This window comes from Varanus komodoensis, unplaced genomic scaffold (assembly GCF_004798865.1).
Source record: "Varanus komodoensis strain SLA01 unplaced genomic scaffold, ASM479886v1 scaffold55, whole genome shotgun sequence".
Classification (NCBI taxonomy): Eukaryota; Metazoa; Chordata; class Lepidosauria; order Squamata; family Varanidae; genus Varanus; species Varanus komodoensis.
In genome coordinates, this window is record NW_025336157.1 from 2,170,703 (window position 1) to 2,191,585 (window position 20,883).

Below are 20,883 nucleotides of genomic sequence, written 5' to 3' on the forward strand. Positions count from 1 at the left end.
GGGTGGGGATGCCTTTCCCCCCGGGGCCCCTGGGGCTCCTTTAAGGGCTCCTGGGTAAATTTAAAGGGGCCGCGCGTTATTTCTGCAGCCGCGGCGGGGGCGGGGGAGCGGAGGGCGGGGGGCGTCGCTCCCCCACCCCGAAAGAGCGCCCGTCGCCCCCCTCGCTGTGCCGCTCCCCGGCCGCCCGCAGAGCCTGGCTTAGGACGTGGTCCGGGACCCGCCCGCCGCGCGATCGGGTCATTTTAGGCAGGGCTTTTGGGGGGGGGGGGTGCGCTCTCTGCAGGCAACCTTCTCCGACCTGGTGCCCTCCAGATGTTTTGGTCTCCAGCGTCCATCAGCCCCAGCCAGCATGGCTAAGGGCCAGGAATTCTGGGAGTGGTAGTCCACAGCATCTGCCTCGGCCATGTGCCTGTCTTCACCGGCCCTTTAGATGCAGTAAGCCAGTCCTACCTGTGGCCCCCTCTCCCGCCGCTCCTTCGGCCCAGTGGGGCCCACACCCTTGGCCCCAAGGCCTGCCCTGATGGGGGCCATGATGGGACACAGTATCTGAGGTTCCATCTCTGCCTTTCCCCCTCTCGCAGCTGCCAAAAGCATGGGAACAGGCAGAGAGAGCAAGAGAGAGTGTCAACTCTTGAACGTCTGCAGTCGCAGTACTTTCATCATTAGGTTTATCCACCCAAATGGAGTCTGATGTTGCCAACTGGCCAGAAATGTCAGTGCTGCCCTGTTCTCATTGTCTTGGCGGCAATTTGATCTGCGGTCATCCATGGTGACACAGATCTTTCACCGGTGATCTTTCACCGCTCAGATCACTGGATTGTCTGCCAATTAAGCTCTCATGGAAGGCACAAGAATAGCACTTGACAGCAACCTTCATGTGGCTCCCTGGAATCCAGAGCAAGGGCTGAAATGAGCTAACAATCAACACACCCAAGAGGCCCTTATTAATTTGGCGGGACTTGACCCAAACTTGTTTTGGGGAGCAATTGCACGGCTGTTTTATGTATGTAGGAAGCAGCCCCACCTAGGCCAGGATTTCAGGTAGATTTTCCTGCCCTACCTGGAGAGTGATGGGGATTGAACCTGGTGCTGTCTCCATGAAGCAGACGCTCTACCACTATGTTATAACTGTTCTGCTAAAAAAGGAAGAATGATTCTAGTCCTCATGGTTCTAATAAAGATGAGCTGATCTAAACAGGATAGGATGCTGGCTTACACCAACTACCAGTCCTACAAGAATTGCAGGACCACTATATAAACTTCAAAACGTTTATTTGATTATTAAAAAATATCCTGTGCAAACACTGAACAATCTGGAAGTTAACAAAAACGATATTTACAAAATTGCAACCCATCTTTCTGTTCCAGGATGAAACAAAGCAGTGTATATTGCTGTGGATCATTCAAAACCATCACACGGAACCATCTCCATTTAAAAGCAGCTTTAAACATTGGTAAGTAAAAGCAGCGATGGGGTCGCGATGGTTTGGACATGACTTCGCGACTAACAACAAAGTAAAAGCAGCAAACCTGAACCAAAGGCAGCAACATTCGAAGCAAAAGCCAGGAATTGATTCTGTCAAGAATAAAAGATGTACAGAGCATTAGAACTCTTGAGTACTCCTAGCAAAAGCTTGTTGAAAACATAAATGTGTGTCAATGGTTCTTTCAGAGGTATTCAGATTTGTCCTGGTGCTGGTCGCATACATTGGTGGTTAGCTCTAATTGTGCAGAAAGCACGAACATGGAACACTGCCAGATCTTGTTTTTGGATGCAGTGTAAATTCTGCTTCCTCTGCCAGACACACACACATATACTGGAACACCAGTGGAACGCTCCGTGGATCAGATGTGCCATTTCTGGTGATCTGTCGGAGTGGGCATACGAGAAAAGGATCGGAGAACGCCTGAGCACCATCTCGCCTCGTGGTGGTCGTCCAGCTCCGACTCCCAGAACCCTACTGCAATCCCACGCCTCTGGAGGTCACCAAGAGCGCAGAGGCGCTGCAGGGAGTCGGATGGAGCATCTTTCTTGTGGGGATCACCCTGCATGTCAAAAGCAGGCAGGAAAACTTGGGGCTTTGCCTCCTGCTTTCCAGTTTTTAGGCCCATGTGTGCCAACAGTGGGATGCCAGACGCGTATTTAAGTGGAGGGAGCTGCCTGACCCCTAGTGAGGTTGCTTGTCTGCCCAGCCCCCCGTTGCCCAAAACGGGGTGGGACACACGTATGTCTGAACTGCGTTCTTTGCAGGAGGGGGTGTTACAGGCTGGCTGGAGGGCCACATACCGGCAGCAGTCCAACCTGAGCCAAAGCTGGGTGGGCTCATCCCTTTCTTCTCCCTCTGTCCAGTATTGCCTTCCCTCTCTGTTTCTGCTGCCCCCTTTTCTTTCTCTCACACCTGTTCCTGGCCACCCCTTTCTCTCTCTGACTCTCCCCTCTTTTTCCTCCCCATTCACCATCTTGTAAGGATTTGAGTCTCAAGGACAGGATCTTTCTCTCATGTCCCCCAGAAAGGATATTCTACAGAGCGAAAAGGTACATTGAAGTGAAAGCCAATAGATAAAGCAATCGAAAAACCTTCCTGGTTGGGAAATTTAATTTTAGGCCAACGGGGAGTGGCAGGGAGGAAAGACCTAAAGTAAGAGGGCGTCATTGTGTTTGACAGTACCATGTATACCATGAAGAACATGTGTATCAAGATACATTATTTTTCTTCTTGTCCTACAAAACTAGATCTAAGGGCTTTGCAGGAAAACAACCAAGTTGGCAGAAGATTCTGAACAGATCAAAAGGAAGGCCTTCACGTTAACGGGTACAACAGATCAATGGGATCTGGCTGCAAGATATAGTTTGACACGCATGAAAAGAAACGAAACAAATCCAGGAACAACGGCTGTTACTCAGGACTGCTTAATGGAACCTCCAGGATCAGGAGCATGTGATCCAGAGATGCTGTTAGATTTTTCCCCAGCCCTACTGGGAGATGCCAAGGGTCAAACTGCATGAAAAGCAGGTGCTCTGCCCCTAAGCTAAGACCCTTTCCCAGGCAGGCAGACATGAAATAAAAAGTAAGGCAGAAGTCGAGCCTTCTCCAGCCTGGCATCCCTGGATGGGTGCTCTGGTCCAACACTTCTGGAAGGCACCACTTGGGAAGGGAGGCTTTCATAAGTTTTGTGCATTTCGTACAACAACAAAAGTCCTGGGAGGGTTTTTTGGAAGCACGATATTGGGGGCTTTGGCCTTCCAGTTGATCTCTGATGCGTTTTTCTAAAAACTGAGCGCCGAACCCGGGATTTTTCTGCATGCGGAGCACATGCGCCAGAAGGACGGCCCTCTCCCCGCACAAACAGAGGCGTCCTCCCCATCGCAAGCTGCAGCCGCCCCCGGTTTCACCGCAGAGCCCCGCTCCGTCCTTGCAACGCTGCCCCCCCGCCCCCCGTGGGTGGCCACCGTTTTGAGCCTCGCTTGCCGCGCTCCAGCTCGGATTGGTCCCCGAGCCTGTCAGGGGGCGGGCCAAGCGCCAATGCGGGGCCGCCTATTGGCTCGCTGAATAGACGCGTGAACAGAGATTAAAAAAAACTTTGCAGAGGGGCCGAGGTGAGCACGACATCTTAAGACCCTCCGGTGTGAAACGGAATCGTGCTTTCTACCCCGCCCTCGTCTCATTTTCGGAACAGCAATTTAGGCCTCTATGGTACAGGAGGGGCGTAGAGTGGCACCGCCGTCTCTCCCTCAGCGGAAGTTGTGCCTGTCTCCGAGAGAGGATGCGGGAGGGAAAGGACCTTCGGACAATGAAACCATAGAGCGGGGCGGAGCAGAGCGGCCCCCGCCTGAGGCGGCCGCTCTGGCTCCCTGGGAGCCGGGGGCTCTATGGTGCGTGGAGGGGGCTCCAGCCGCAGAGCGAGGCGGCTTCGTGGCCAGGTGGGAGGCCTCGGTAGGTACGGGCGGCTTCTGCTTTGAGGGGGGCAGGGGAGGGCCCCCCACGCCTTCCTGGGCGGGCCTGGGAGGCGGACCCCCGGTCTGGGCTGGGGAAGGGGCTGCTATTTCCACCCCCACGCACTCGTAGCTGGGTTAGGGGAGACCCGAGGACACCCCCTTACATTCCCACCCCCACTGAGCGCGGGGGAAGGGGCCCTCCCCCAATTCGCTGTAGCCCCCCCCGCCTGGCCCCCACTTGCCTACCAACGCGTGTCCGGGGTGGGGGAGGGGCTGCTGGTCGCCCCCACCCCGAGACACGCAGACGCTCCTGTTTGGGGAGCCTGCTGTGTCCCCCAGCCCCCGGCCCAGTGCGGGGTGGCGGGGGGCGCGCTTCATGCATGCGCACGTGTGTGCCTGGGGGGGGGGGTTGGCGCCTTTTCCCGCACATGCCCCTGAGGGGGGGGAGGGGCTGGCCAAAATCCCGCTGGGAGGCTTCATGGGCTGTGGGGGGGAGGGGGAGTCCGTGTTTGGAGGGGGGCTGGAGGAGGGCAGGCCCCCTGGCAGGAGCTGAAAGCCATGGGGAGGGAGCGGGGATGGACCTGTGGCATGCGGGGGCTGGCGTGTGGGGACGGGGCAGGAGTGGAAACGGGCCCCATGGAGGATGGAGGGGGGCTGCCTGCCTGCCAGCCCCAGCCCCAGCCCCAGCCGGGGACCCTCAGGGCGGGCAGGGGAAGGGGGCTTGGTGGCGGGGGGGGGGGAAGCTCTCGCTGAGCCCCGGGGGGTGAGAGCTGGCGCAAGCCTGGCGAAGCAGTGGGGCCCGTGGGCCGCGGTCCCCTGGGGCGAGGAGGGGCGAGGAGGGCCTCGGGAAAGGGGGCGGGCGGCGGGCTGGGGCAGAACCAGGAAGGAGCCCCGAGGGCGCACGGCGAGGAAGCAGCCGCTGGAGGAGGCAAGAAGGGGGCGGTGGGCGCCAGAAAGGGCGGTCCGGCTGCTCTGCCAGGGGGGCTTGAGATCAGGGCACCTGGAGGACCTGCGACGTGAAGGAAGCACTATATTATTTGGAGGTTTGGGGCCTTGATGCCTGGAGGGGGGGGGAGTACTTTTGGGGAGGTGTGGGCCAGACTCCTGTGGGGAGGAGGAATTCAGTGGGGCACAGAGGCTGGGATTTCTTGGGAGGTGCATGAGACGCAAAGAACTTTGCAAACTGAGGAAGGAAAGGTATCTTGTAGCGAAGGGATGGAAGTCAACAGTGAAAGCAAGCAGGGTAATATCTTTCCAGACTAGAAAACAGAGTGAGGAATAACTCCTTAAAAAACTTGCAGCTGCTGAACAGAATGCATTTCAGGTATAATGGAAATGTGGAAATGCACGTGTGAAATTCTTCTTTCCTCAATGAAAATGCTAATTTCCCCTCAAGTTCTCCTCTTGCTTTTCTCCAGGGCGGCAAGACTCCCATCTCGAATGAACTTGTTTTGTCTGGCTCCTGGTGATGTAAGTCATTTTGCTACCCTTTGCTCCTTTGTCTAGTCAGCACCAAGTGGATTCCAGCACCTCAGACTTTCCCCCAGAGCCCCACACCAGGTTAGAAAACACTTGAATTAATGTAATGTTCATTGCCCAACTTGCCATGGAGTTCCTTTTACGGTGTAACTGTTCCAAGGGATACACAGAGGAACAGGGTGAAAAGTGTTTGCTTTGAAATCAGCTATGTTTCTAATTCTGAGGCTGGCTGAGGGTAGTTGTTTAAACACAGGTTGCCAGTTTGTTTGCTTGTTTAGAAGTATCCTGAGTAAGAAAACGAAGCAAAAAACAAAAAACAAAGCAGTTCCTCCTGGTTTTTTGAGTTTGTCCTGCACAAAAGGGGTGAGGGGCAGGTATCCTAGTCCTCCTTCCCCAACCTAAATTCCAGCTCATTGGCAAACGTGGCCCCAGCACGCTTTCAAGGCTAGCTTTTTTAATGTGCAGGGCACGGCAAAATACAATATTACACAGTAAAGTCTCCAGTCTCCCCCATTGGATCCCGAGCACCGCTGCCTGTATCCTGGTTCCCATGGTATTATTTATTATTTATTTATTAAAACATTTTTATGCCACCCCATTCGCGGAAGCATCGGGGCGGCTTACAACACTAAGGTATGAATGCCCAGAGGCCTTTGTGACCCTTTAGAGTGCAGAGATGTGGAAACCAAATGGGGGGAGTTAAAACTTCAGTGGTCTTCAGTGTTCTTCTATAGCTTGCTCAGAAACTACATTTCAAAATGACTTTGTGCAACAGCCTAGATTTCCTTACTCCCCGTCTTCTCGTTTCCTCTTTTTTTGCACTGGCTCTGGGCCAGCCTTCCCCAGCCTGGAGGGGGCTGCAACTCCCATGGTGTTCAGCCACTGATGGGAAGAGAAGCCCCGTGCATCTGAAAGTGTTTGGGGGTGGCTGGTCTATCCAATGACAAGCTATTGTCCCATTTCACAACAGCCGATCTTTGGAGGGCGTTGGCCGAAAGTCCGCTTGTGTCGAATGGGCCAGTGCCGAACAACACCCCTTTATTGGTGGAGCGTGCTTTTGATATTGAGCAAGCCAGGTTCTGGGTGTGTTGAATGCCCGTGTGCTTGCATCAAAACGGGCAGGAGACCCCATCTTAGCAGATCAGAGTTTCAGCTCCTCGGCCAAGTGTGCTCCTCTGGACTCTCTTCTTCCTCGTGTGCTGGAGTGCACATGTTTCCCACACGCATGTGGAGCATGTGATTTGCTTGCAGAAGTCCTCTGGTCCTGAAGTTCCCTGTTGAAGGAGAATGTGACGAGACAGAGCCTTTTCCTAAAATGTGCATGTGGGTTTTCTCCTGGCCCGGCAAATAGAAGCGAGTAAAAGTGTAGCTAAACACCGGTGATTTTCCCCCAGCCTGGCTTTGGTGTGTCCCTGCTGCCTCTCGGAAGTTGCCCATGGCTTTGAAGGCAGAATCGCCCCTGGTGGACTACATCGAAGTCTCTTCCTCCGTTCTGCGCTTCAAGGAGAAAGAGGAAGCTGCTGCAGATCCCCCGTTGCCCAGCCGTACCCTGGTCAAGCAGGATGGGGGCCCTACAGACGCCGTGAGCAGAGGTACGGAGTGTGTCACAGCTGCACTCGGGAACGCCAGGGTCAGGCCTGGGCAGAAGTGGGATGGGTGACTTGAGTGTATGATTCTATGATTATTGCTGTCAACTGCCTAGAGAGCTTTGGCTATGGGCAGTATAAAAATGTAATAATAATAATAGTAATAATAATAATAATAATAACGCTTGAATGCTGTTGACAGATTTTGGAGGGTCAGTGACAGGCTGGGGCGACCATCAGTCAGAGAAAGGTACCTAGGTACTTAATCCTGAGGAGGCTGTGGGGAGCAGTGGTTAAAGCATTAGAGACCATTAAGGAAGAGTCGGTTTATAAGTGCTGAGGAAATACACCAGGGATACGGAATTTCTCGCAGCTGAAGGGTTCAGTTTGGTTTGAGAGAAGCTTCCTACGACATTTTCAGTGCCAGCCCAAAACCTTTTTATTTACTCATTATTTTCAGGGCTAATTATTTTATCATGCAGTTGAATTATTTTGTTCTGTATTTTACACATGATAGCTGCATTTTAATGTGCTGTTACAATCTGATTGTAAGTTGTCTTGAGAGCCGCTTGGATAAAGAGGATAGAAATGTTTTCAATACATAAATGGTAACAATACATAATTCCACTCCTGGGTGAGGCTGAAAGTGAAACAGGGCTCAAATATCAAACATCCTGGCATATTTTGGCTAAATGCCCTTAGAAAGGAATTTAGATCTTCTAGAATGGCAGGGGGAGTTGGCAAAAGCTGGGGAAGGCAAATGATTGCTGGCCAAGGGAACAGGAGGGCAGGGCTGCGGGGAGGCCTTGGGGGTACGGCTTGGCCCCTGGGCAGGCCAAGTTCTATCCGCAAGCAGTTCTGTTGCCCCAGAGGAAGGCTTGAGGCGTGAAAATGGGCCCCAGGCGGGTGTTCCCAGTTCTCCCAGCACAGAAGTTGAGCGGAGTAGAGCTTCTAAGCCCATCAAGACCACTGAATTAATTCGCTGTGCTTGTTTCCACAATAGGTGTGCACAGGCTTGCAGCCATAGGCCCCCACCCAACTCCCACCTGGTGAAGGTATCCAGAAGGCCAGTGTGGCAGTCTGGCTCTCCCAGCTGCTATTTAAGCAACAGATGCTTTGCAGATCAGAACTCTCGAGTCCTTTCTCAGGATCCACAGAAGTTGCTTGGATCGGAGAGCATGGCCTGCTAGACAGGCCTCCCGGTTTATTTTATTGATTTAGAACGCTTCTATGCCGCCCCCTTTGCCGAAGCCTCGGGGCGGCTTACAACAATAAATAAATAATAACAATATAACACAATATAATATAGCAGACAGAGGCAGGGAACTGGGGAGAATGGAGCCGAGCATGCGCCTGTTTCTGGCTTGGGGAAGGAAACTGTAACTCGAAGGGTCCGGGGGATAGCAGAGACTCTGCATTTCTGGGACGAATCGGGGCTTGGAAGTCTGACACTCAAGGCAGTCTTTAAAGATATCGTCAAGAGAACAGCCGGCCCCCTTCTGTGAGGCGTGTCTCGGGTGCCTGATGGCGCAAGTGATGTAGGCCCTATTGGTGGGCCTGGGAGATTTCTTTTTTCAGAAGCGCCAGCATGGGGAGGTGAATGCGCTTCCTCCAGGCGCCCTTCGCGCTGCTCTTTGACCCAGAAGGAACCCTTCCGCAGCCCAGATGTCCTGTCCAGTCACCCCCAGACTTCCTGCCCGTAGGTTCTGCTGTTAGGGCTTCCTGGAAGGGAAGGTCTGGACGGTACCAGGTTGGAGAAGACTGGGCCAAGGTTTAAATGCCATGAGGGGCTTTTGCCCACAGGGTGTCTCGCTGGGCCTGGCTTGCTTTATTTTATCCGTCCAGGTGGGCTGCCAAGAAGAACTCTCCGAGGGTCTCACTGCAGCATCTCCTGACCCCACAGCACATCCAGGGGCCCAACTACAAGCAGATTGTGAATAAATGACAAAATGGAGCGGAGTTAGAAACTTTTAATACATGCCCTCATTTGGCAAAAGACATTTGCCAACTTAGCAACTGAAGCACTAATAAAATGAAAGGGGTTTGTCGCTGCCAGAAGAGTGGAAGTCAGAAACTTAGATGGCAGAGAGGCTTTCCTGCACCCCCAAAGCACAGGCCCTGAATCGCTTCAGCAAGAGGGCCGGATTCCATTTCAAAAGCATTCTGGTAGGACATATTCCGGTGTCTAGGCATGCCAAGGGTCCAGTAAAAGCCCCACATCATTTAGTTGTAAGCTCTTTGTGCTGGTAAGTACGTGTTTCTGCCTTTTTAGTGAGGGAGTAACATGGCACCAAAGCCAGAAAGCCACCAAACAGTCAGTGGGAAAAGAGTGAGACCCCAGGGAAGGGGCTTGGCTACCGCCTAAAAGCTCCGTTCGGCCACCGGCCGAGCTTCTGTGCCTCGTGCCCTGACACGGAGCAGGGCGGAAGAGCGCCCGGCTGGGTGGTGGACGAGGAATCCCGGCTCCTGCACGGTTCATGCCGACCTGCTCCTTTTCTTGCCCCAGGGGAGCCTCCGGTCGCCAGAGTTGGCCCAGAAGAGCCGGGCGGCTCCTGGAGGCAGGAGTACCTGATCGCCGAGCGCGCCGGCCGCCGCCAGCCCGTGTGCATGGTGTGCGGAGGCCTCCTGAGCGCCTCGGGCCCCGCGGCCGCCCGCAGGCACATCCAGCGGCATCACGCCCACTCGCTGGGCTTCAGCCCGGAGGAGAAGCGCAACATCCTGGAGGCCTGGAGCGAAGGGGCGGTGCTTCCCGCCGCCGAGCCGCCGCCCCGTCCCGCAGGTAAGCCGCGTCGTGCGTCCCACCCCCGCTTCTGCTCTTGAACCCTCCCCGACCGGCTGGCACCCTGCCGCCCGGAGAAGCCCTTTCAGAACCAGGTCTGCCTCCCCTTTCCGTTTCTGCAACCTTCAGGCATCACGGGAGTATTTAAGGCAGCCTCCCGGCACGGTGCGCTCCATGCTGGCGGTCCTGGCCTAGCCCATCTGGATGGCCCCGGGCCGGTCTGCCGTGGAGTGTCCCTCTCAGTTCTTCCTCCCCGGCACCCAGAGCCCCCCGAGACGGGGCGGGGACGCTTGACGTGGCAGGAGCTGCGTGGAGGTGGCGCACGGGGTGGCGAACACAAGTCCTGGTGTGGGGGGCATGCGGCAGGGGCGGGCTCCTCGGGACCAACCGCTTAGCCCCTCGGACTCTGTGCGGTCCCCCCGGAAAGGGTCCCGACTCCCAGGCAGCACAGGCCGCAGCACGTGAAGGAAGGAAAGGGGACAAGGACATTGCAGCTGTGTCAAACTCTTCCCTTATCTCCGTTTCGGTGTTACTCCTTTGTAAAGTTTCCGTCCGTTGCCTTGGGCCAGGGCTTGCACAGTTCCGCCCGTGCGTTGTGGAGCCTGGTGTCAGAATCCCTGCTTTGCGGGCAGGCGCTTCGACTGAGGCTGTTGCCGGTGCAGGAGCGAACGGACTCTGCCCCTTCAGCTCCAGAGGCTTCCATTTCCTCCCTCCGTCCAGGGGCTGCTGATCCTCTCTTCATCCCAAGGGCCAAATTGCACTTCAGAGAAGCCCTGGGAGGCCACATTCCGGCGGAGGGCGGGACAAAGGGGAAAGGGGCGGGGTCTGTTTGGACTGACGTCGCCTGTGGCCAGTCAAGAAGCCCTCGGAGCAGTGGGCCTGTGTTTCAACATGGGGAAAACGGCACAAAGGTTGAGAAAATCCCAACCAGTCGCCGGTTTGGGAGAAAGAGAGGGGCCTGGGGAAGGAGCGTGGCCCTCTGGGTCGGAAGGGGACCCCAGGAGAGCTGGGTATGCCCTAAAGACCAGGGGTTCACCCTCTGGAACGCGGTTCTTCACTCTTTCCTGTAGGAGACAAGAAAGTTCATGCACAGGACACCATCAGCTCAGGTTGAACTCCGTGGCCCGGAGTACTTGTACAGTCACGCACGCAACACCTTTGGAGAACTGTTTGTTTCACTGATTTCAAAGTACTTACAGGCCGCTCTCCCCTTAAAAGAATGCGTTGGCCTACAGTAAATCCTTACGAAAGCACAATTACGCTCGCACAAGATAAGAACTGGGGAAAGCCAAGGTAAAGAAGCACAACTTTACACACCAGCCCGAACACAATTTGCGTACAGCGGCGCCTCACGCTTCAAACGTCCCCGAGTTTGATTGTTCCAGAGTTCGAACGCTAAAATCTAGAGAAGATTGTTCCAAAGGCCGAACGATGCTTCTCAGTTCGAACTGCAGGCGCAGTGAAAAAGCCGCGCTTGCTGCGGAAGTGTTGTCTGTTGTGCCGCCAGGTCGCCTCTCGTTGGGGAAGGATCTCTTGCTCTCTCACTGCGTGTCCGTTCAGTCATTTTCAGTGCCTTTTTGGTGAGTGCCGCTTCGCTCGTTTTCAGCGCGTGCCTTTCCTATCCTCCTCAGTCCTCCTTCAAGGCATGCTTTTTCAAGCATTTTCAGTGCTTTTTCTCACTTTATTTTTCGGTTATGCAGTAAACCCCTCCATATTACCCACGGCATCCAGAAAGCGTGTGGAAGCAACGAAGCCCAAGAGGAAGGTTGTAATCTCGACGATTGAGGTGAAAAAGGAACTCATCGCGAAGCATGAGAGCGGCGTGCGTGTAGCCGATCTGGCGGCCATGTTTAAGATGCCGAAGTCGACGGTGTGCACCATTCTTAGGAACAAGGAAGCGATAAAGGCAGCAGACGTGGCTAAAGGTGTGACGACGTTGACTTCCAGGAGATCACATGCGATTGAGGAGATGGAGAAACTTCTCCTGGTGTGGATAAACGAGAAGCAATTGGCTGGTGATTCCATTTCCAAGACGACTGTTTGTGAGAAGGCGAAGCAGCTGTATAGTGACCTTCGGGAACGTGCGCCTGGGACCAGTGCCGAAAGTGAGGAGTTTAAAGCAAGTAGGGGGTGGCTTGCCAAATTTCGGAAAAGAACCGGCATCCATAGTGTGGTCATGCACAGGGAGCCTGCGGGTGCTCGTGTGGGGGAAGCTGCAAAGTTTGTGAAAACCTTCCAGCAGTTTGTTGACCGCGAGGGTTTTGTGGCCCAGCAAGTGTTCAACTGTGACGAGATGGGCCTCTTCTGGAAGAGGATGCCCAGGCGGACCTACATTACGGAGGAAGAGAAGGCCGTGCCAGGACATAAGCCGATGAAGGACAAGCTGACTCTGCTGCTCTGCGGTAATGCTAGTGGGGATTGTAAAATAAAGCCGTTGCTGGTGTACCACTCCGAAAATCCACGCGCGTTCAAAAAGAACAGCGTCATAAAGAGCAGGCTCAGTGTTATGTGGAGGGCAAACACGAAAGCGTGGGTAACCAGGCGGTTCTTCACGGAGTGGCTTCGTGAGGAGTTTGCGCCATCAGTGAAGGCTTATCTCGCCCAGAAGAACCTGCCACTGAAGGCTCTGCTGGTGATGGACAGCACTCCAGCGCATCCGCCAGTCTTGGCGGAGGAATTGATGGGGGAAGCCAGCCTCATCGAGGTGCTGTTCTTGCCCTCCAGCATCACCTCTCTCATCCAGCCCATGGGCCAGCAGGTCATCCCGAATTTCAAGAAGCAGTACACCAAGGCTATGTTTCAGAGGTGCTTGGAGGGGACCAAGGAGACAGAGCTGACCCTCCGAGACTTTTGGAAGGACCGTTACAATATCCTGCAGTGCATCAGCGTCATCGATAAAGCTTGGAGGGAACTTTCTCCCAGGACAATGAACTCTGCTTGGGAGAAACTCTGGCCAGGTTGTGTTTCAGCCAGAGCTGAAGGTTTTGAACCAGCGTCTGTGATGAAGGAAATTGTGTGTCTGGGCACGACCTTGGGGTTGGAGGTGAGTGAGGAGGATGTGGAGGAGTTACTGGTCGATCGCAGAACTGAATTGACCTTAGAAGAGCTGCAGCACCTGCACAAACAGCAGCAAGAAGTGGTTGTGGCAGAGGAAATTTCTCTGGGGGAGGAAGAGCGAGCCAAGAGGAACATCCCCCATGCTGAAATTAAGGCGCTTTGCTCTGCCTGGGCTAGAACACAGGCCATTGTTGAAAAGTGGCACCCGGACACGGCCGTGGTCAAGAGGAGCATTACTCTGCTCAACGACAACGTGATGTCCTACTTTAGGGCCACGCGGAAAAGCCGCCAACACCAGGCTAGGTCGGGACGGTCCTCAGAAAAGAGGCAAAGTGAACCAAAATCGTCAACCAGTCACGCTAAGAGGCAGAAGAGAGAGAGAATGCCGGAAGACCTCACCACTCCTCACGAAAACAAATCCGGACAGTAAATGCAACATTCATTTCATTACACAGTACTGTACATTTATCAGTTGTGTTCAGGCTGTAATAAATTTGGCCTTCCATTGTGTTGTTTTTCCCTTAAATTATGCGTATTTGCTGTTTAAGTTTATCGAGCTGGGTATTGCTAAGGGGCCGGAGATGGATTAATTCCCTTTCCATTATTTCTGAGGGGGATCGTTGCTTCAGACTTCCAATGAAACAGAGCTCAGACAGCCCCCTGAAACGAATTAAGTTCAGCGTCTGAGGCACCACTTTGCCCTGAAGCAGATGTGGGCAGATCTGGTTTTGCTAGGCATGGAGGGAGTCGATCGGTGGGAAAGGGCTGTGGGGGGTTGTCCTCTGATCCCCCAAACTTACTGGGCTCCGGTTCCGGAACGTTCCTGGCTCTGCGCCACCCACACGCGTTAGTCCACCTCCAAAGCCTTTGAGTGTGAAGCCTGCCTTTGCACCCCAAAATGGCACTCCAGCGCCCGTGGGGAGCACTCCAGCTGCGATCCTCGGGGAGCGGCTGGATTCTGGCCCCACTCCCCTTTTCGGCACTCGCATAGCACAGTTGTGGATGCGCACCAGCGTTTGATTCCGTTTCTGACACTTCCCATGCCAGGCAGCCCCCGGGAGAGCAAGCGGCCTGCCGAGATCGAAGTGCTCCTCGACTCGGAGGAGCAGCCGGCGAGTCGGAAGCGCGGGCAGCCGAAAGCACGCTGCGGTGAGTGCCGGGGGTGGAGAGGGCCGGGAGAGTCGCCCCTCGGCCGCCGGGCAGTGCTGCACCCGTGCCTGTTCTGATCACGCCTGTTTGCTTCCTCGTCCTCATTCGAGGGCAGCCCGGTGCTGAGAGCGACACCTGGGCTCACGGAACGGAGGCTTCTGTATAGAACGGGGTGCGGGGGGCAGAGGGTAGATCCACAGGCCTTTGGGACGCTACTGCCAGCAGGGATGCGGTTGGGAAGCAAGCATGTTGTGCTCCTGCAGGCGGCTTGGCCCCACGATCCCGCCCCCATGGGCTGCACTGGCTGCCCCTGGTTGTAGGGCAGCATCCGCCGGTGTGGAAGGGGCAGTCCGGGCCTCTCCTGCAGGGACAAGAGGGGCTGCCAGGTGAGTCCCCTTCTTCAGCGCAGCTTTCCAAGCTGCCCAGCTGCTCCTTTCTGTCTCTGGCCGTTCCGTGACTCCGTTTCTCTCTCTCCTGAGATCTGCCGTGCCGCCGCGTGGGGCTGGGGGCAGGCCCCAGTGCCCCCGTCAACGCCCCCGACCTGCAGCCGCTGGATCCGTGTGACGCTGTGGTCTTCTCTCTCTCCGGCAGAGGTGGCCCGCCTAGACCCCGAGCGGCGATCACAAAGTCAGCAGAGGAGAAACGGTTCAGGCAGTGCCAAAGATGGGAGGAGCCACCAGCCCATCCAGGCTGCAGGTAGCGCGAGGGCCACGAGGCAAGGCGGCTGATGCTCCGTGGGTGGCGACATTTGACCTTCGGGGCCCCTGCAGGCCGCCCCCCACCCCAATGCACAGTAGGCGGTCCAGTGGAGAACTGAACATTGCAAGAATATTATGCCTGCCTTTCCTTGCCCTTGAAAATCAAGTTTCTAGTGCTTAGGCTTGGAAAGAGAGGCTTGGAAGTGTACCTTTGCAGCATGGTGGTCTTGGGAGCCTGAGTGGGCTGCTGGGTAAGCTTTTCCGGTGGCCAAGACGGTCACCCCCTCAGCTGTCGGCGCAGGAGCAGAGCTGCATTCAGAGTCGCTGCTTTGGCCCAGGCGGGGAACGGGACTCCATCGCCACCTGCCAGGGCTGCTGCAGAAGACGCTTAGGCTGCCCCCCAAGCACTGGGTTCTGGGGATTCCACGCCCCCCGGCTGTCTTCTCACACTGGCTTTGCTTCTAGGGAAAGAATGGCTCTCCGAGTGCGGAGTCCCCGGCTCAGCGCCAGCTGAGATCCGGATCTTCACCGATGGTACCTTCCCGGCTGGCTTTGCCTTAAAACTATATTGCCGGACTCAGCCAGGTAGGTTGTGCTTCGGAGCAGGTGGGGAGGGATGCAAGGTACCTTGAAGTTCCTGCTTTTCAAGCGGCAAGCTCTCCAAACCATCCAGAAAACAATTCCAACTACTTCTCTGCCTGCTCTGCGTTTCCATCACCCTTAACTCTTGACAAAGGGCTCAGAGAGCCAGTGCGGCGTAGCGCTTCAGAGGGTGGGACTCGGATTCAGGAGACCCGGATTCTAGTCCCCGCTCAGCCACGGAGCCAGCTGGGTCCAGACTCTCAGCCCTGCCTCCCTCACAGGGTTGTTCTTTTGGGGATAAGACTGAGAGCAGGAGGAGGAGAACGCTGTAAGCCACTCGGAGTTTTTGGCAAAGAAAAGTGGGATATAAATTAAATCAGGATGTGGGTCGAACCTAATCAGCCACATTGCTGTGTACCTGCTTAAAGGAATCCATCATTGAAACCTCGGCTCCACAAACCAACTGGGCATCATCCCGTGTCCCCAAAGGGCCGCATCCTGGCAGTGACCAGCACCCTCCTGTCCTCCAGGGCTTCGGGGTCCTCTTAATGTCCCAGGCATAGAATTGGAAACAGAATTGGGTTCTGCAAAGGCACGAACGGTATAATGAAATATGGCATATGGTAATTAATGATAAACTGATGACGGAAATAAAAAATTAAAAAGGGTTTATGAAAGCAAATGAAATTGGGGAAGATTTTGTAAAAGCAGTACTACAGAAGGCAAAGGCTGTAAACCTAATCAAGATTGTATGAATTTCCGGAGGGGATATGTATATAATTGAAGTATATTATATATTATTAATTGTTATAATATGTGAATTAAGTGGTGGTAGTATTGGACTCCGGGGTGGTGGAGGCACTTTATAATTTACTTTTTAAAATTACGGTGTTTTTGCTATATTATCATTGTTGCGATGTGTTGTATTTATGGGGGGGGGTTCTGTTTAAAAAAATACAAAGGGGGGAAATGCCCCAGGCAAAGAAACAGGCCCACTATGGGCTTGTGTGGGAGGGGCTGGGCCGGAGGGGGGTAATTTGCTAGTGCTTGTTGCACAGGGATGGCCTGACACACACACAATTGCGGCCCACGTGTTGTGTGGTCCCAAGGAGTGGATGCACTTATCTCAGACAACCCTGAAAGAGGCCTGGTGGGTTGGCATTATGCAGGAACCCTGGACTGTGTGTCGTTCCGCCAAGCTATGGGGATAGTAGGGAAGGACTATTAAAAACCCGCGCCACTACTGTGTCGTGTGTGCCAAACACACACACTACATGTCAGTATGATACCACCCCACAGAGACTGGGTGTAAAGGCGGACAGGTGAATGAGACGCAAAGCAAGCGACCCAGGGACCGGGAAGCCAAACCGTGGTTTGTTCAGCTGTCTGCCAGACAAACCCCAGGTAAGACAAGCTGTTGGTTAATGGTTTGTGCAAAAGTTTTGCTTTTGTTTTTTTTATTACAGAACCAGCCCAAGACACTGAAGCAAAACCAAATGCGAGGCAGAGGACAGTGGGTAAGTTTGTGACTCGGTACTAACGACAACGACAACACCGTGCCAGCTTCAGAGGGTGGGTTGGTGGGAGACGGACACTCCTCAGTGCAAGGGCATCTTTGCTCCCGCTCAGCGTGTGCCCGGCCTCTGCGTTTCCTCTCGTGGTTTCGTGTGTCCGTGGGATCGGGAGCCATTTGAAAAGCAGTTTTTCCCCACCGCAGGGAAGGGAGAGTCGTATTCTGTGGATGCGCCACTTGATGCAGAAACCGAATTTTAGCACAAATGCTTGCTCAGGAGTTGTGGGCTCACTTCTGAAGTGTTCGTCTCTAGTCTTCATTCCAGGAAACAGCTAAATTACCCAAAGGGTTTTGCAGCTCACGCTGAGCCACCCTTTAGGGCTGTGCCGCCAGCAGGAAGCAGGGCTCCGAGCAAAGTGCTGTGCCCGTGTGCCGTACTTTCTCTCAGGTCCCCTGGGGGTGGAAGGCCCCAGAACTCAAATTCCCTTTGTTCCACTCCTAGCGGCAAATCAGTAAGTGCAGTTAAAGAGGCTCGAGTTTGTGGGTAAACAAGCGGATTACAGGCACTGGCGTGTCTCGAGTTTATTTTGGCCAAGCTTAGATAGGGTTGGCTTCAACCTGTGGAAGGAATGCGTTGCCACTGTGGTTAAGTGGGACCTCTGGGGCCAGAGGAACTCTGCCCCGAAACGGCCCACTCGGGGAAACCACATCCCCTGGCCCAGCCAGCCAGCAGGTCTTAATGCCCTTTGCTGGTTCCCAAGCTTTAATCCCCACACAGCAGGGCCGGCGCCCAGGAGCAGCATGGCTGGACAGTTGCTGAGGTGCCACCTCCCTGCAGGGGCAAAAGCGCCCAGAGCTGCTCCCCCCTGCCCATCACAGCCTGCTGGCCCGCCCACTCCCCCCAGTCTGCAAAATGCCGGTCTCCTGGATCCGTGGCAAATTAGTCGGTGGAAGCCCCGACGAGAGAGGGGGAGAGACGGTGGGTGGGGGTGGGCAGGGCGGAGGGGGGCCCTTCTGGGAAGCCGCAGCCGGGGAGGCCAGTGGCTCGCCCTCCTAACACGCGTCTTGCCTCGCCCCCCTGCAGATCGCAAGTGCTCCGTCTCCTTGCTGCGGCTCCACCCCCCCCGACGCCCCCCACCATCCCGCCCCCTGCCCCCTCGGCCGCCCGGCCGGCGCCCGCGCCACGGACTGCGACGGCCGGCCGGGCCAGCAGGGCGCTGCGGTGGGCAAGCAGGAGGCCGCGCTCCTGGCCACGGGCTTCAACCCCGCCTGGCGCGCCCGCTTCCTCATGGACTTCGACGCCGCCGCCGGCCGGCTGGTGTGCATGGTGTGCGAGTACCCGCTGCGCCGCGCGTGCCTGGCCAGCATCAAGCGGCACATCCTGCAGTGCCACGCCGAGACGCTGCACCTGCCCCGCGAGGTCCGCCGCACCATCCGCGAGGTCTGGGAGAGCCGCGGCCAGCCCCCCGCGCAAGCCCCCCGGAAGTGAGGGGGCCGGCCGGCCTGCCTGCGTCCACGCCGCCGCCGGCCCCAGCCGGGCGGCCTCGGGACACCTGACCACCGCTCCCACTGGGTGCCGGCTGGGCCCCCCGGAGGCGGCGTCCCCCAGGACCGCGCCGGGCCGGGCGCCACGAGGAAGGGGGGCGCTGCGCCTTGGTGGCGGAGGGGGACCCGGGGTCCGCACAGGGTGGCACCTTCGGCCCACGCATTCCCTGCCGCCCGGTGCCGGTTTCTCTTGTGGGGTTTTGCTGCTAAAGCACAAAGGAGGCTCGCGTGGGACCCCCCTTCCTTTGACCGCCGTCCCCGCCCCCTCCTGCGACGCAGCTCCCGACAGCGCTGGGGGAAGATGGAGCGACGAAAGCCCCCGGTGGGAGAAGCGCTGCCGCTCGATCTCCCCCTCCGGGGTGGGGTCTCCGCATCAGGACCGTCTTCGAAATGCTCAGGGGGAATCTTCATGCTGCTGCCGCTGCCGCCGGCCCTTCCCCTCGCTCCCAAAGCCCCCCTTCGTGCCTCCCCTCACGCTCCCGGAGAAGAGTACGCCGGGAGGGGGGCCGGCCTCCTTGGAACGGCTCTTCTGCTGGATCCGTGACGCCTTTTCCCCCCAGCCGCGTCTTCCCCGCTGATCGAGCGATGCCGGGACGAGGCGGAGATGCATCCGGACACGGCGGCGGGCACTGCGTTCCACATCTGACCGAGGAGCAGGGAGGGTGGGGTAGAAAACGGGGCAGTTACCTGGGCGAGGAACTTCACCTGGCCAAACGATACAAAGGGACAACGAACGGACCGGCAATAAATTATTTTTATGGCATCCTGCAGCTTTCCGAGTCTCCTCAATTCTTGGCTTTAGGCATCTTTCTCATGGGAAGTGTTTGGGGGGCGGAGAAGAGCACGCTTTATAATAAAGCCCTGGGTTTGCCGACGCGGTACCTGGAATGAGACGTTTAAACCGTTCGCTCGGGGAAGCCGGCTTGCAGCAAAGCAACAGGCTGCCTTTCCAGCGCCATTTCTATGGGGGCTCATCTGGCCGGGTCTGCGGATTGGAGCTCAGGACTCTCCCCTGCTTGGCGCTTCACTTCTTGGGTAGGTCGCTTTTCCTTTTCCTTTTCAGCTTGCCTTTGGGGACGTTCACAGCTTGGGATTGGCCCACAGTAGCCCGGTTCCCCGCCTCTGGAGCAGCCATTTTTTGAGAGTCCCCACAATCCTCAAAATCCGACCTGGCCCACTGGCATGGGCTATGGGGTGTGAAGCGGGGCGGGGGTGCCCAGTTTGGGTGGCCGGTATCATTTCTCGGCCGCCTTGTGGAGAGAGGCTGCTGTGAGACGGACATGGGTGCAAAGAGTGACTTTCATTTAGCCCGGGTTTGGCAGGACTCACCCTCCCTCTTCTGCGGGGCCGTTTCCCCCTTCTTGGAGGAGGAGAGCACCAAAGCTGCAGACCACGTCCCCCTGGCAGGGCGAGCCAGGTCTGTCAGACCAGAACGGGCAGCCCAGGGGCCTTCCGGGGCTGCAGGACGGAGGTCATTTTAGACTTAGTGACCTTGTGTGGGGGATGCACTCTTAAGACCCTGTGGCACGTGACTTCATGACCCCTCTGCTCCATCCCCTCCGCCCCGAAGTCCAACCCCAGGAGTGCCGCCGCAGAAGAAGTGTGGTTTGGAGGCTGAGTAGCTCCTGTGAGAGTTGGCACGAGGCCTTTGCAGTGCCCGAAAGAGGAAAAACTAGCCCAGCCGACCCTATAAAATAACCGCTTTCTCTCTCCTCTGCTTGCACTCCAGTTCCGCTGCTTGCCAGGAGGGGGCGCCCTCCACCCTCGCAGAGACGGGCTGCTCCGGATGTTCTGCAGAGGTCCTGGGGAAACCGGCGGCCCTCCAGCTGCCCCGCGGCCTCAGCGCAGTCGGGCGGACATGACTTGAGCTGCCGGTTCTGCCACAGTGAGTAACATGGCAAAAACCTTCGCAAAGAGCCGAATTGCGGGGTGAATGTTGTTCTCTGTGGCAGGTGATTCACCTGCCCTGCTAGGTATGTTTCTGGTTTGCAAAGGAACCTGCTGCACCTTGGGGGGTGCAAGCTGGGAAAAATTGACTCGCCTAGGGCGAGCCAAGAGGCCTCACCACCTCCCGTGCGGAGAAACGTTGCCAAAATCAGTGCGGCTCCCTTCTGCAAATGACTCGACAGCTACTGGATGTTGCTGAGAGCTAGAAACTTGTGCGGGCTGTCTGTTAGGCTGTATCCATGGGGCAGCTTTTGAGGAAGTGTGTCTATCTCCTCCCCTTTGCTATCCCAGCCCCAAGAGAAGACGAAGCCTTGTTACAAAAGAGAAACATCACGTTTAATAAATTACGGCAGGGGCTTACATTTCAGCCCAATAAATAACACAGACAAGATCCAAGGAGAAACGGCAGGAAAGGGGAAAACCTGATCATCTTCTGACTGCATCACCTTCCCGACTAATGGGGGGGGGGCGCTATTTTAAGTACAAAAAACCGTCCGAGGAGTTTGGGAGGCGACGTGGCACCTGCTGGGCACCACGTGTCTCCAGCGCAGGGAACAGGCAGGCGAGCGGCAGGTCACGCGTCACGCGGCCGTGGGGACGCTGTCACTTGG

General features: G+C 56.1%; 2 protein-coding genes across 2 annotated transcripts; both read left to right on the forward strand.

The window, feature by feature from the left end:
- Nucleotides 1-3,842: 3,842 nt before the first annotated feature.
- SPINDOC (spindlin interactor and repressor of chromatin binding) lies at nucleotides 3,843-18,350 on the forward strand. The gene is given in 10 exon segments (XM_044448786.1): nucleotides 3,843-3,935; nucleotides 5,356-5,407; nucleotides 6,811-7,008; nucleotides 9,509-9,781; nucleotides 13,886-13,987; nucleotides 14,579-14,683; nucleotides 15,151-15,270; nucleotides 16,734-16,784; nucleotides 17,865-17,899; nucleotides 17,901-18,350. Coding segments are annotated over 8 exon segments (1,212 nt in total). The 5' UTR covers nucleotides 3,843-3,935; nucleotides 5,356-5,407; nucleotides 6,811-6,851; the 3' UTR covers nucleotides 18,270-18,350.
- LOC123032689 (tigger transposable element-derived protein 1-like) lies at nucleotides 10,162-13,343 on the forward strand. Its single transcript, XM_044448785.1, has 2 exons — nucleotides 10,162-11,361; nucleotides 11,482-13,343. The coding sequence occupies exon 2, from the start codon at nucleotides 11,628-11,630 to the stop codon at nucleotides 13,266-13,268; it is 1,641 nt and encodes a 546-aa protein (XP_044304720.1). The 5' UTR covers nucleotides 10,162-11,361; nucleotides 11,482-11,627; the 3' UTR covers nucleotides 13,269-13,343.
- Nucleotides 18,351-20,883: the final 2,533 nt, after the last annotated feature.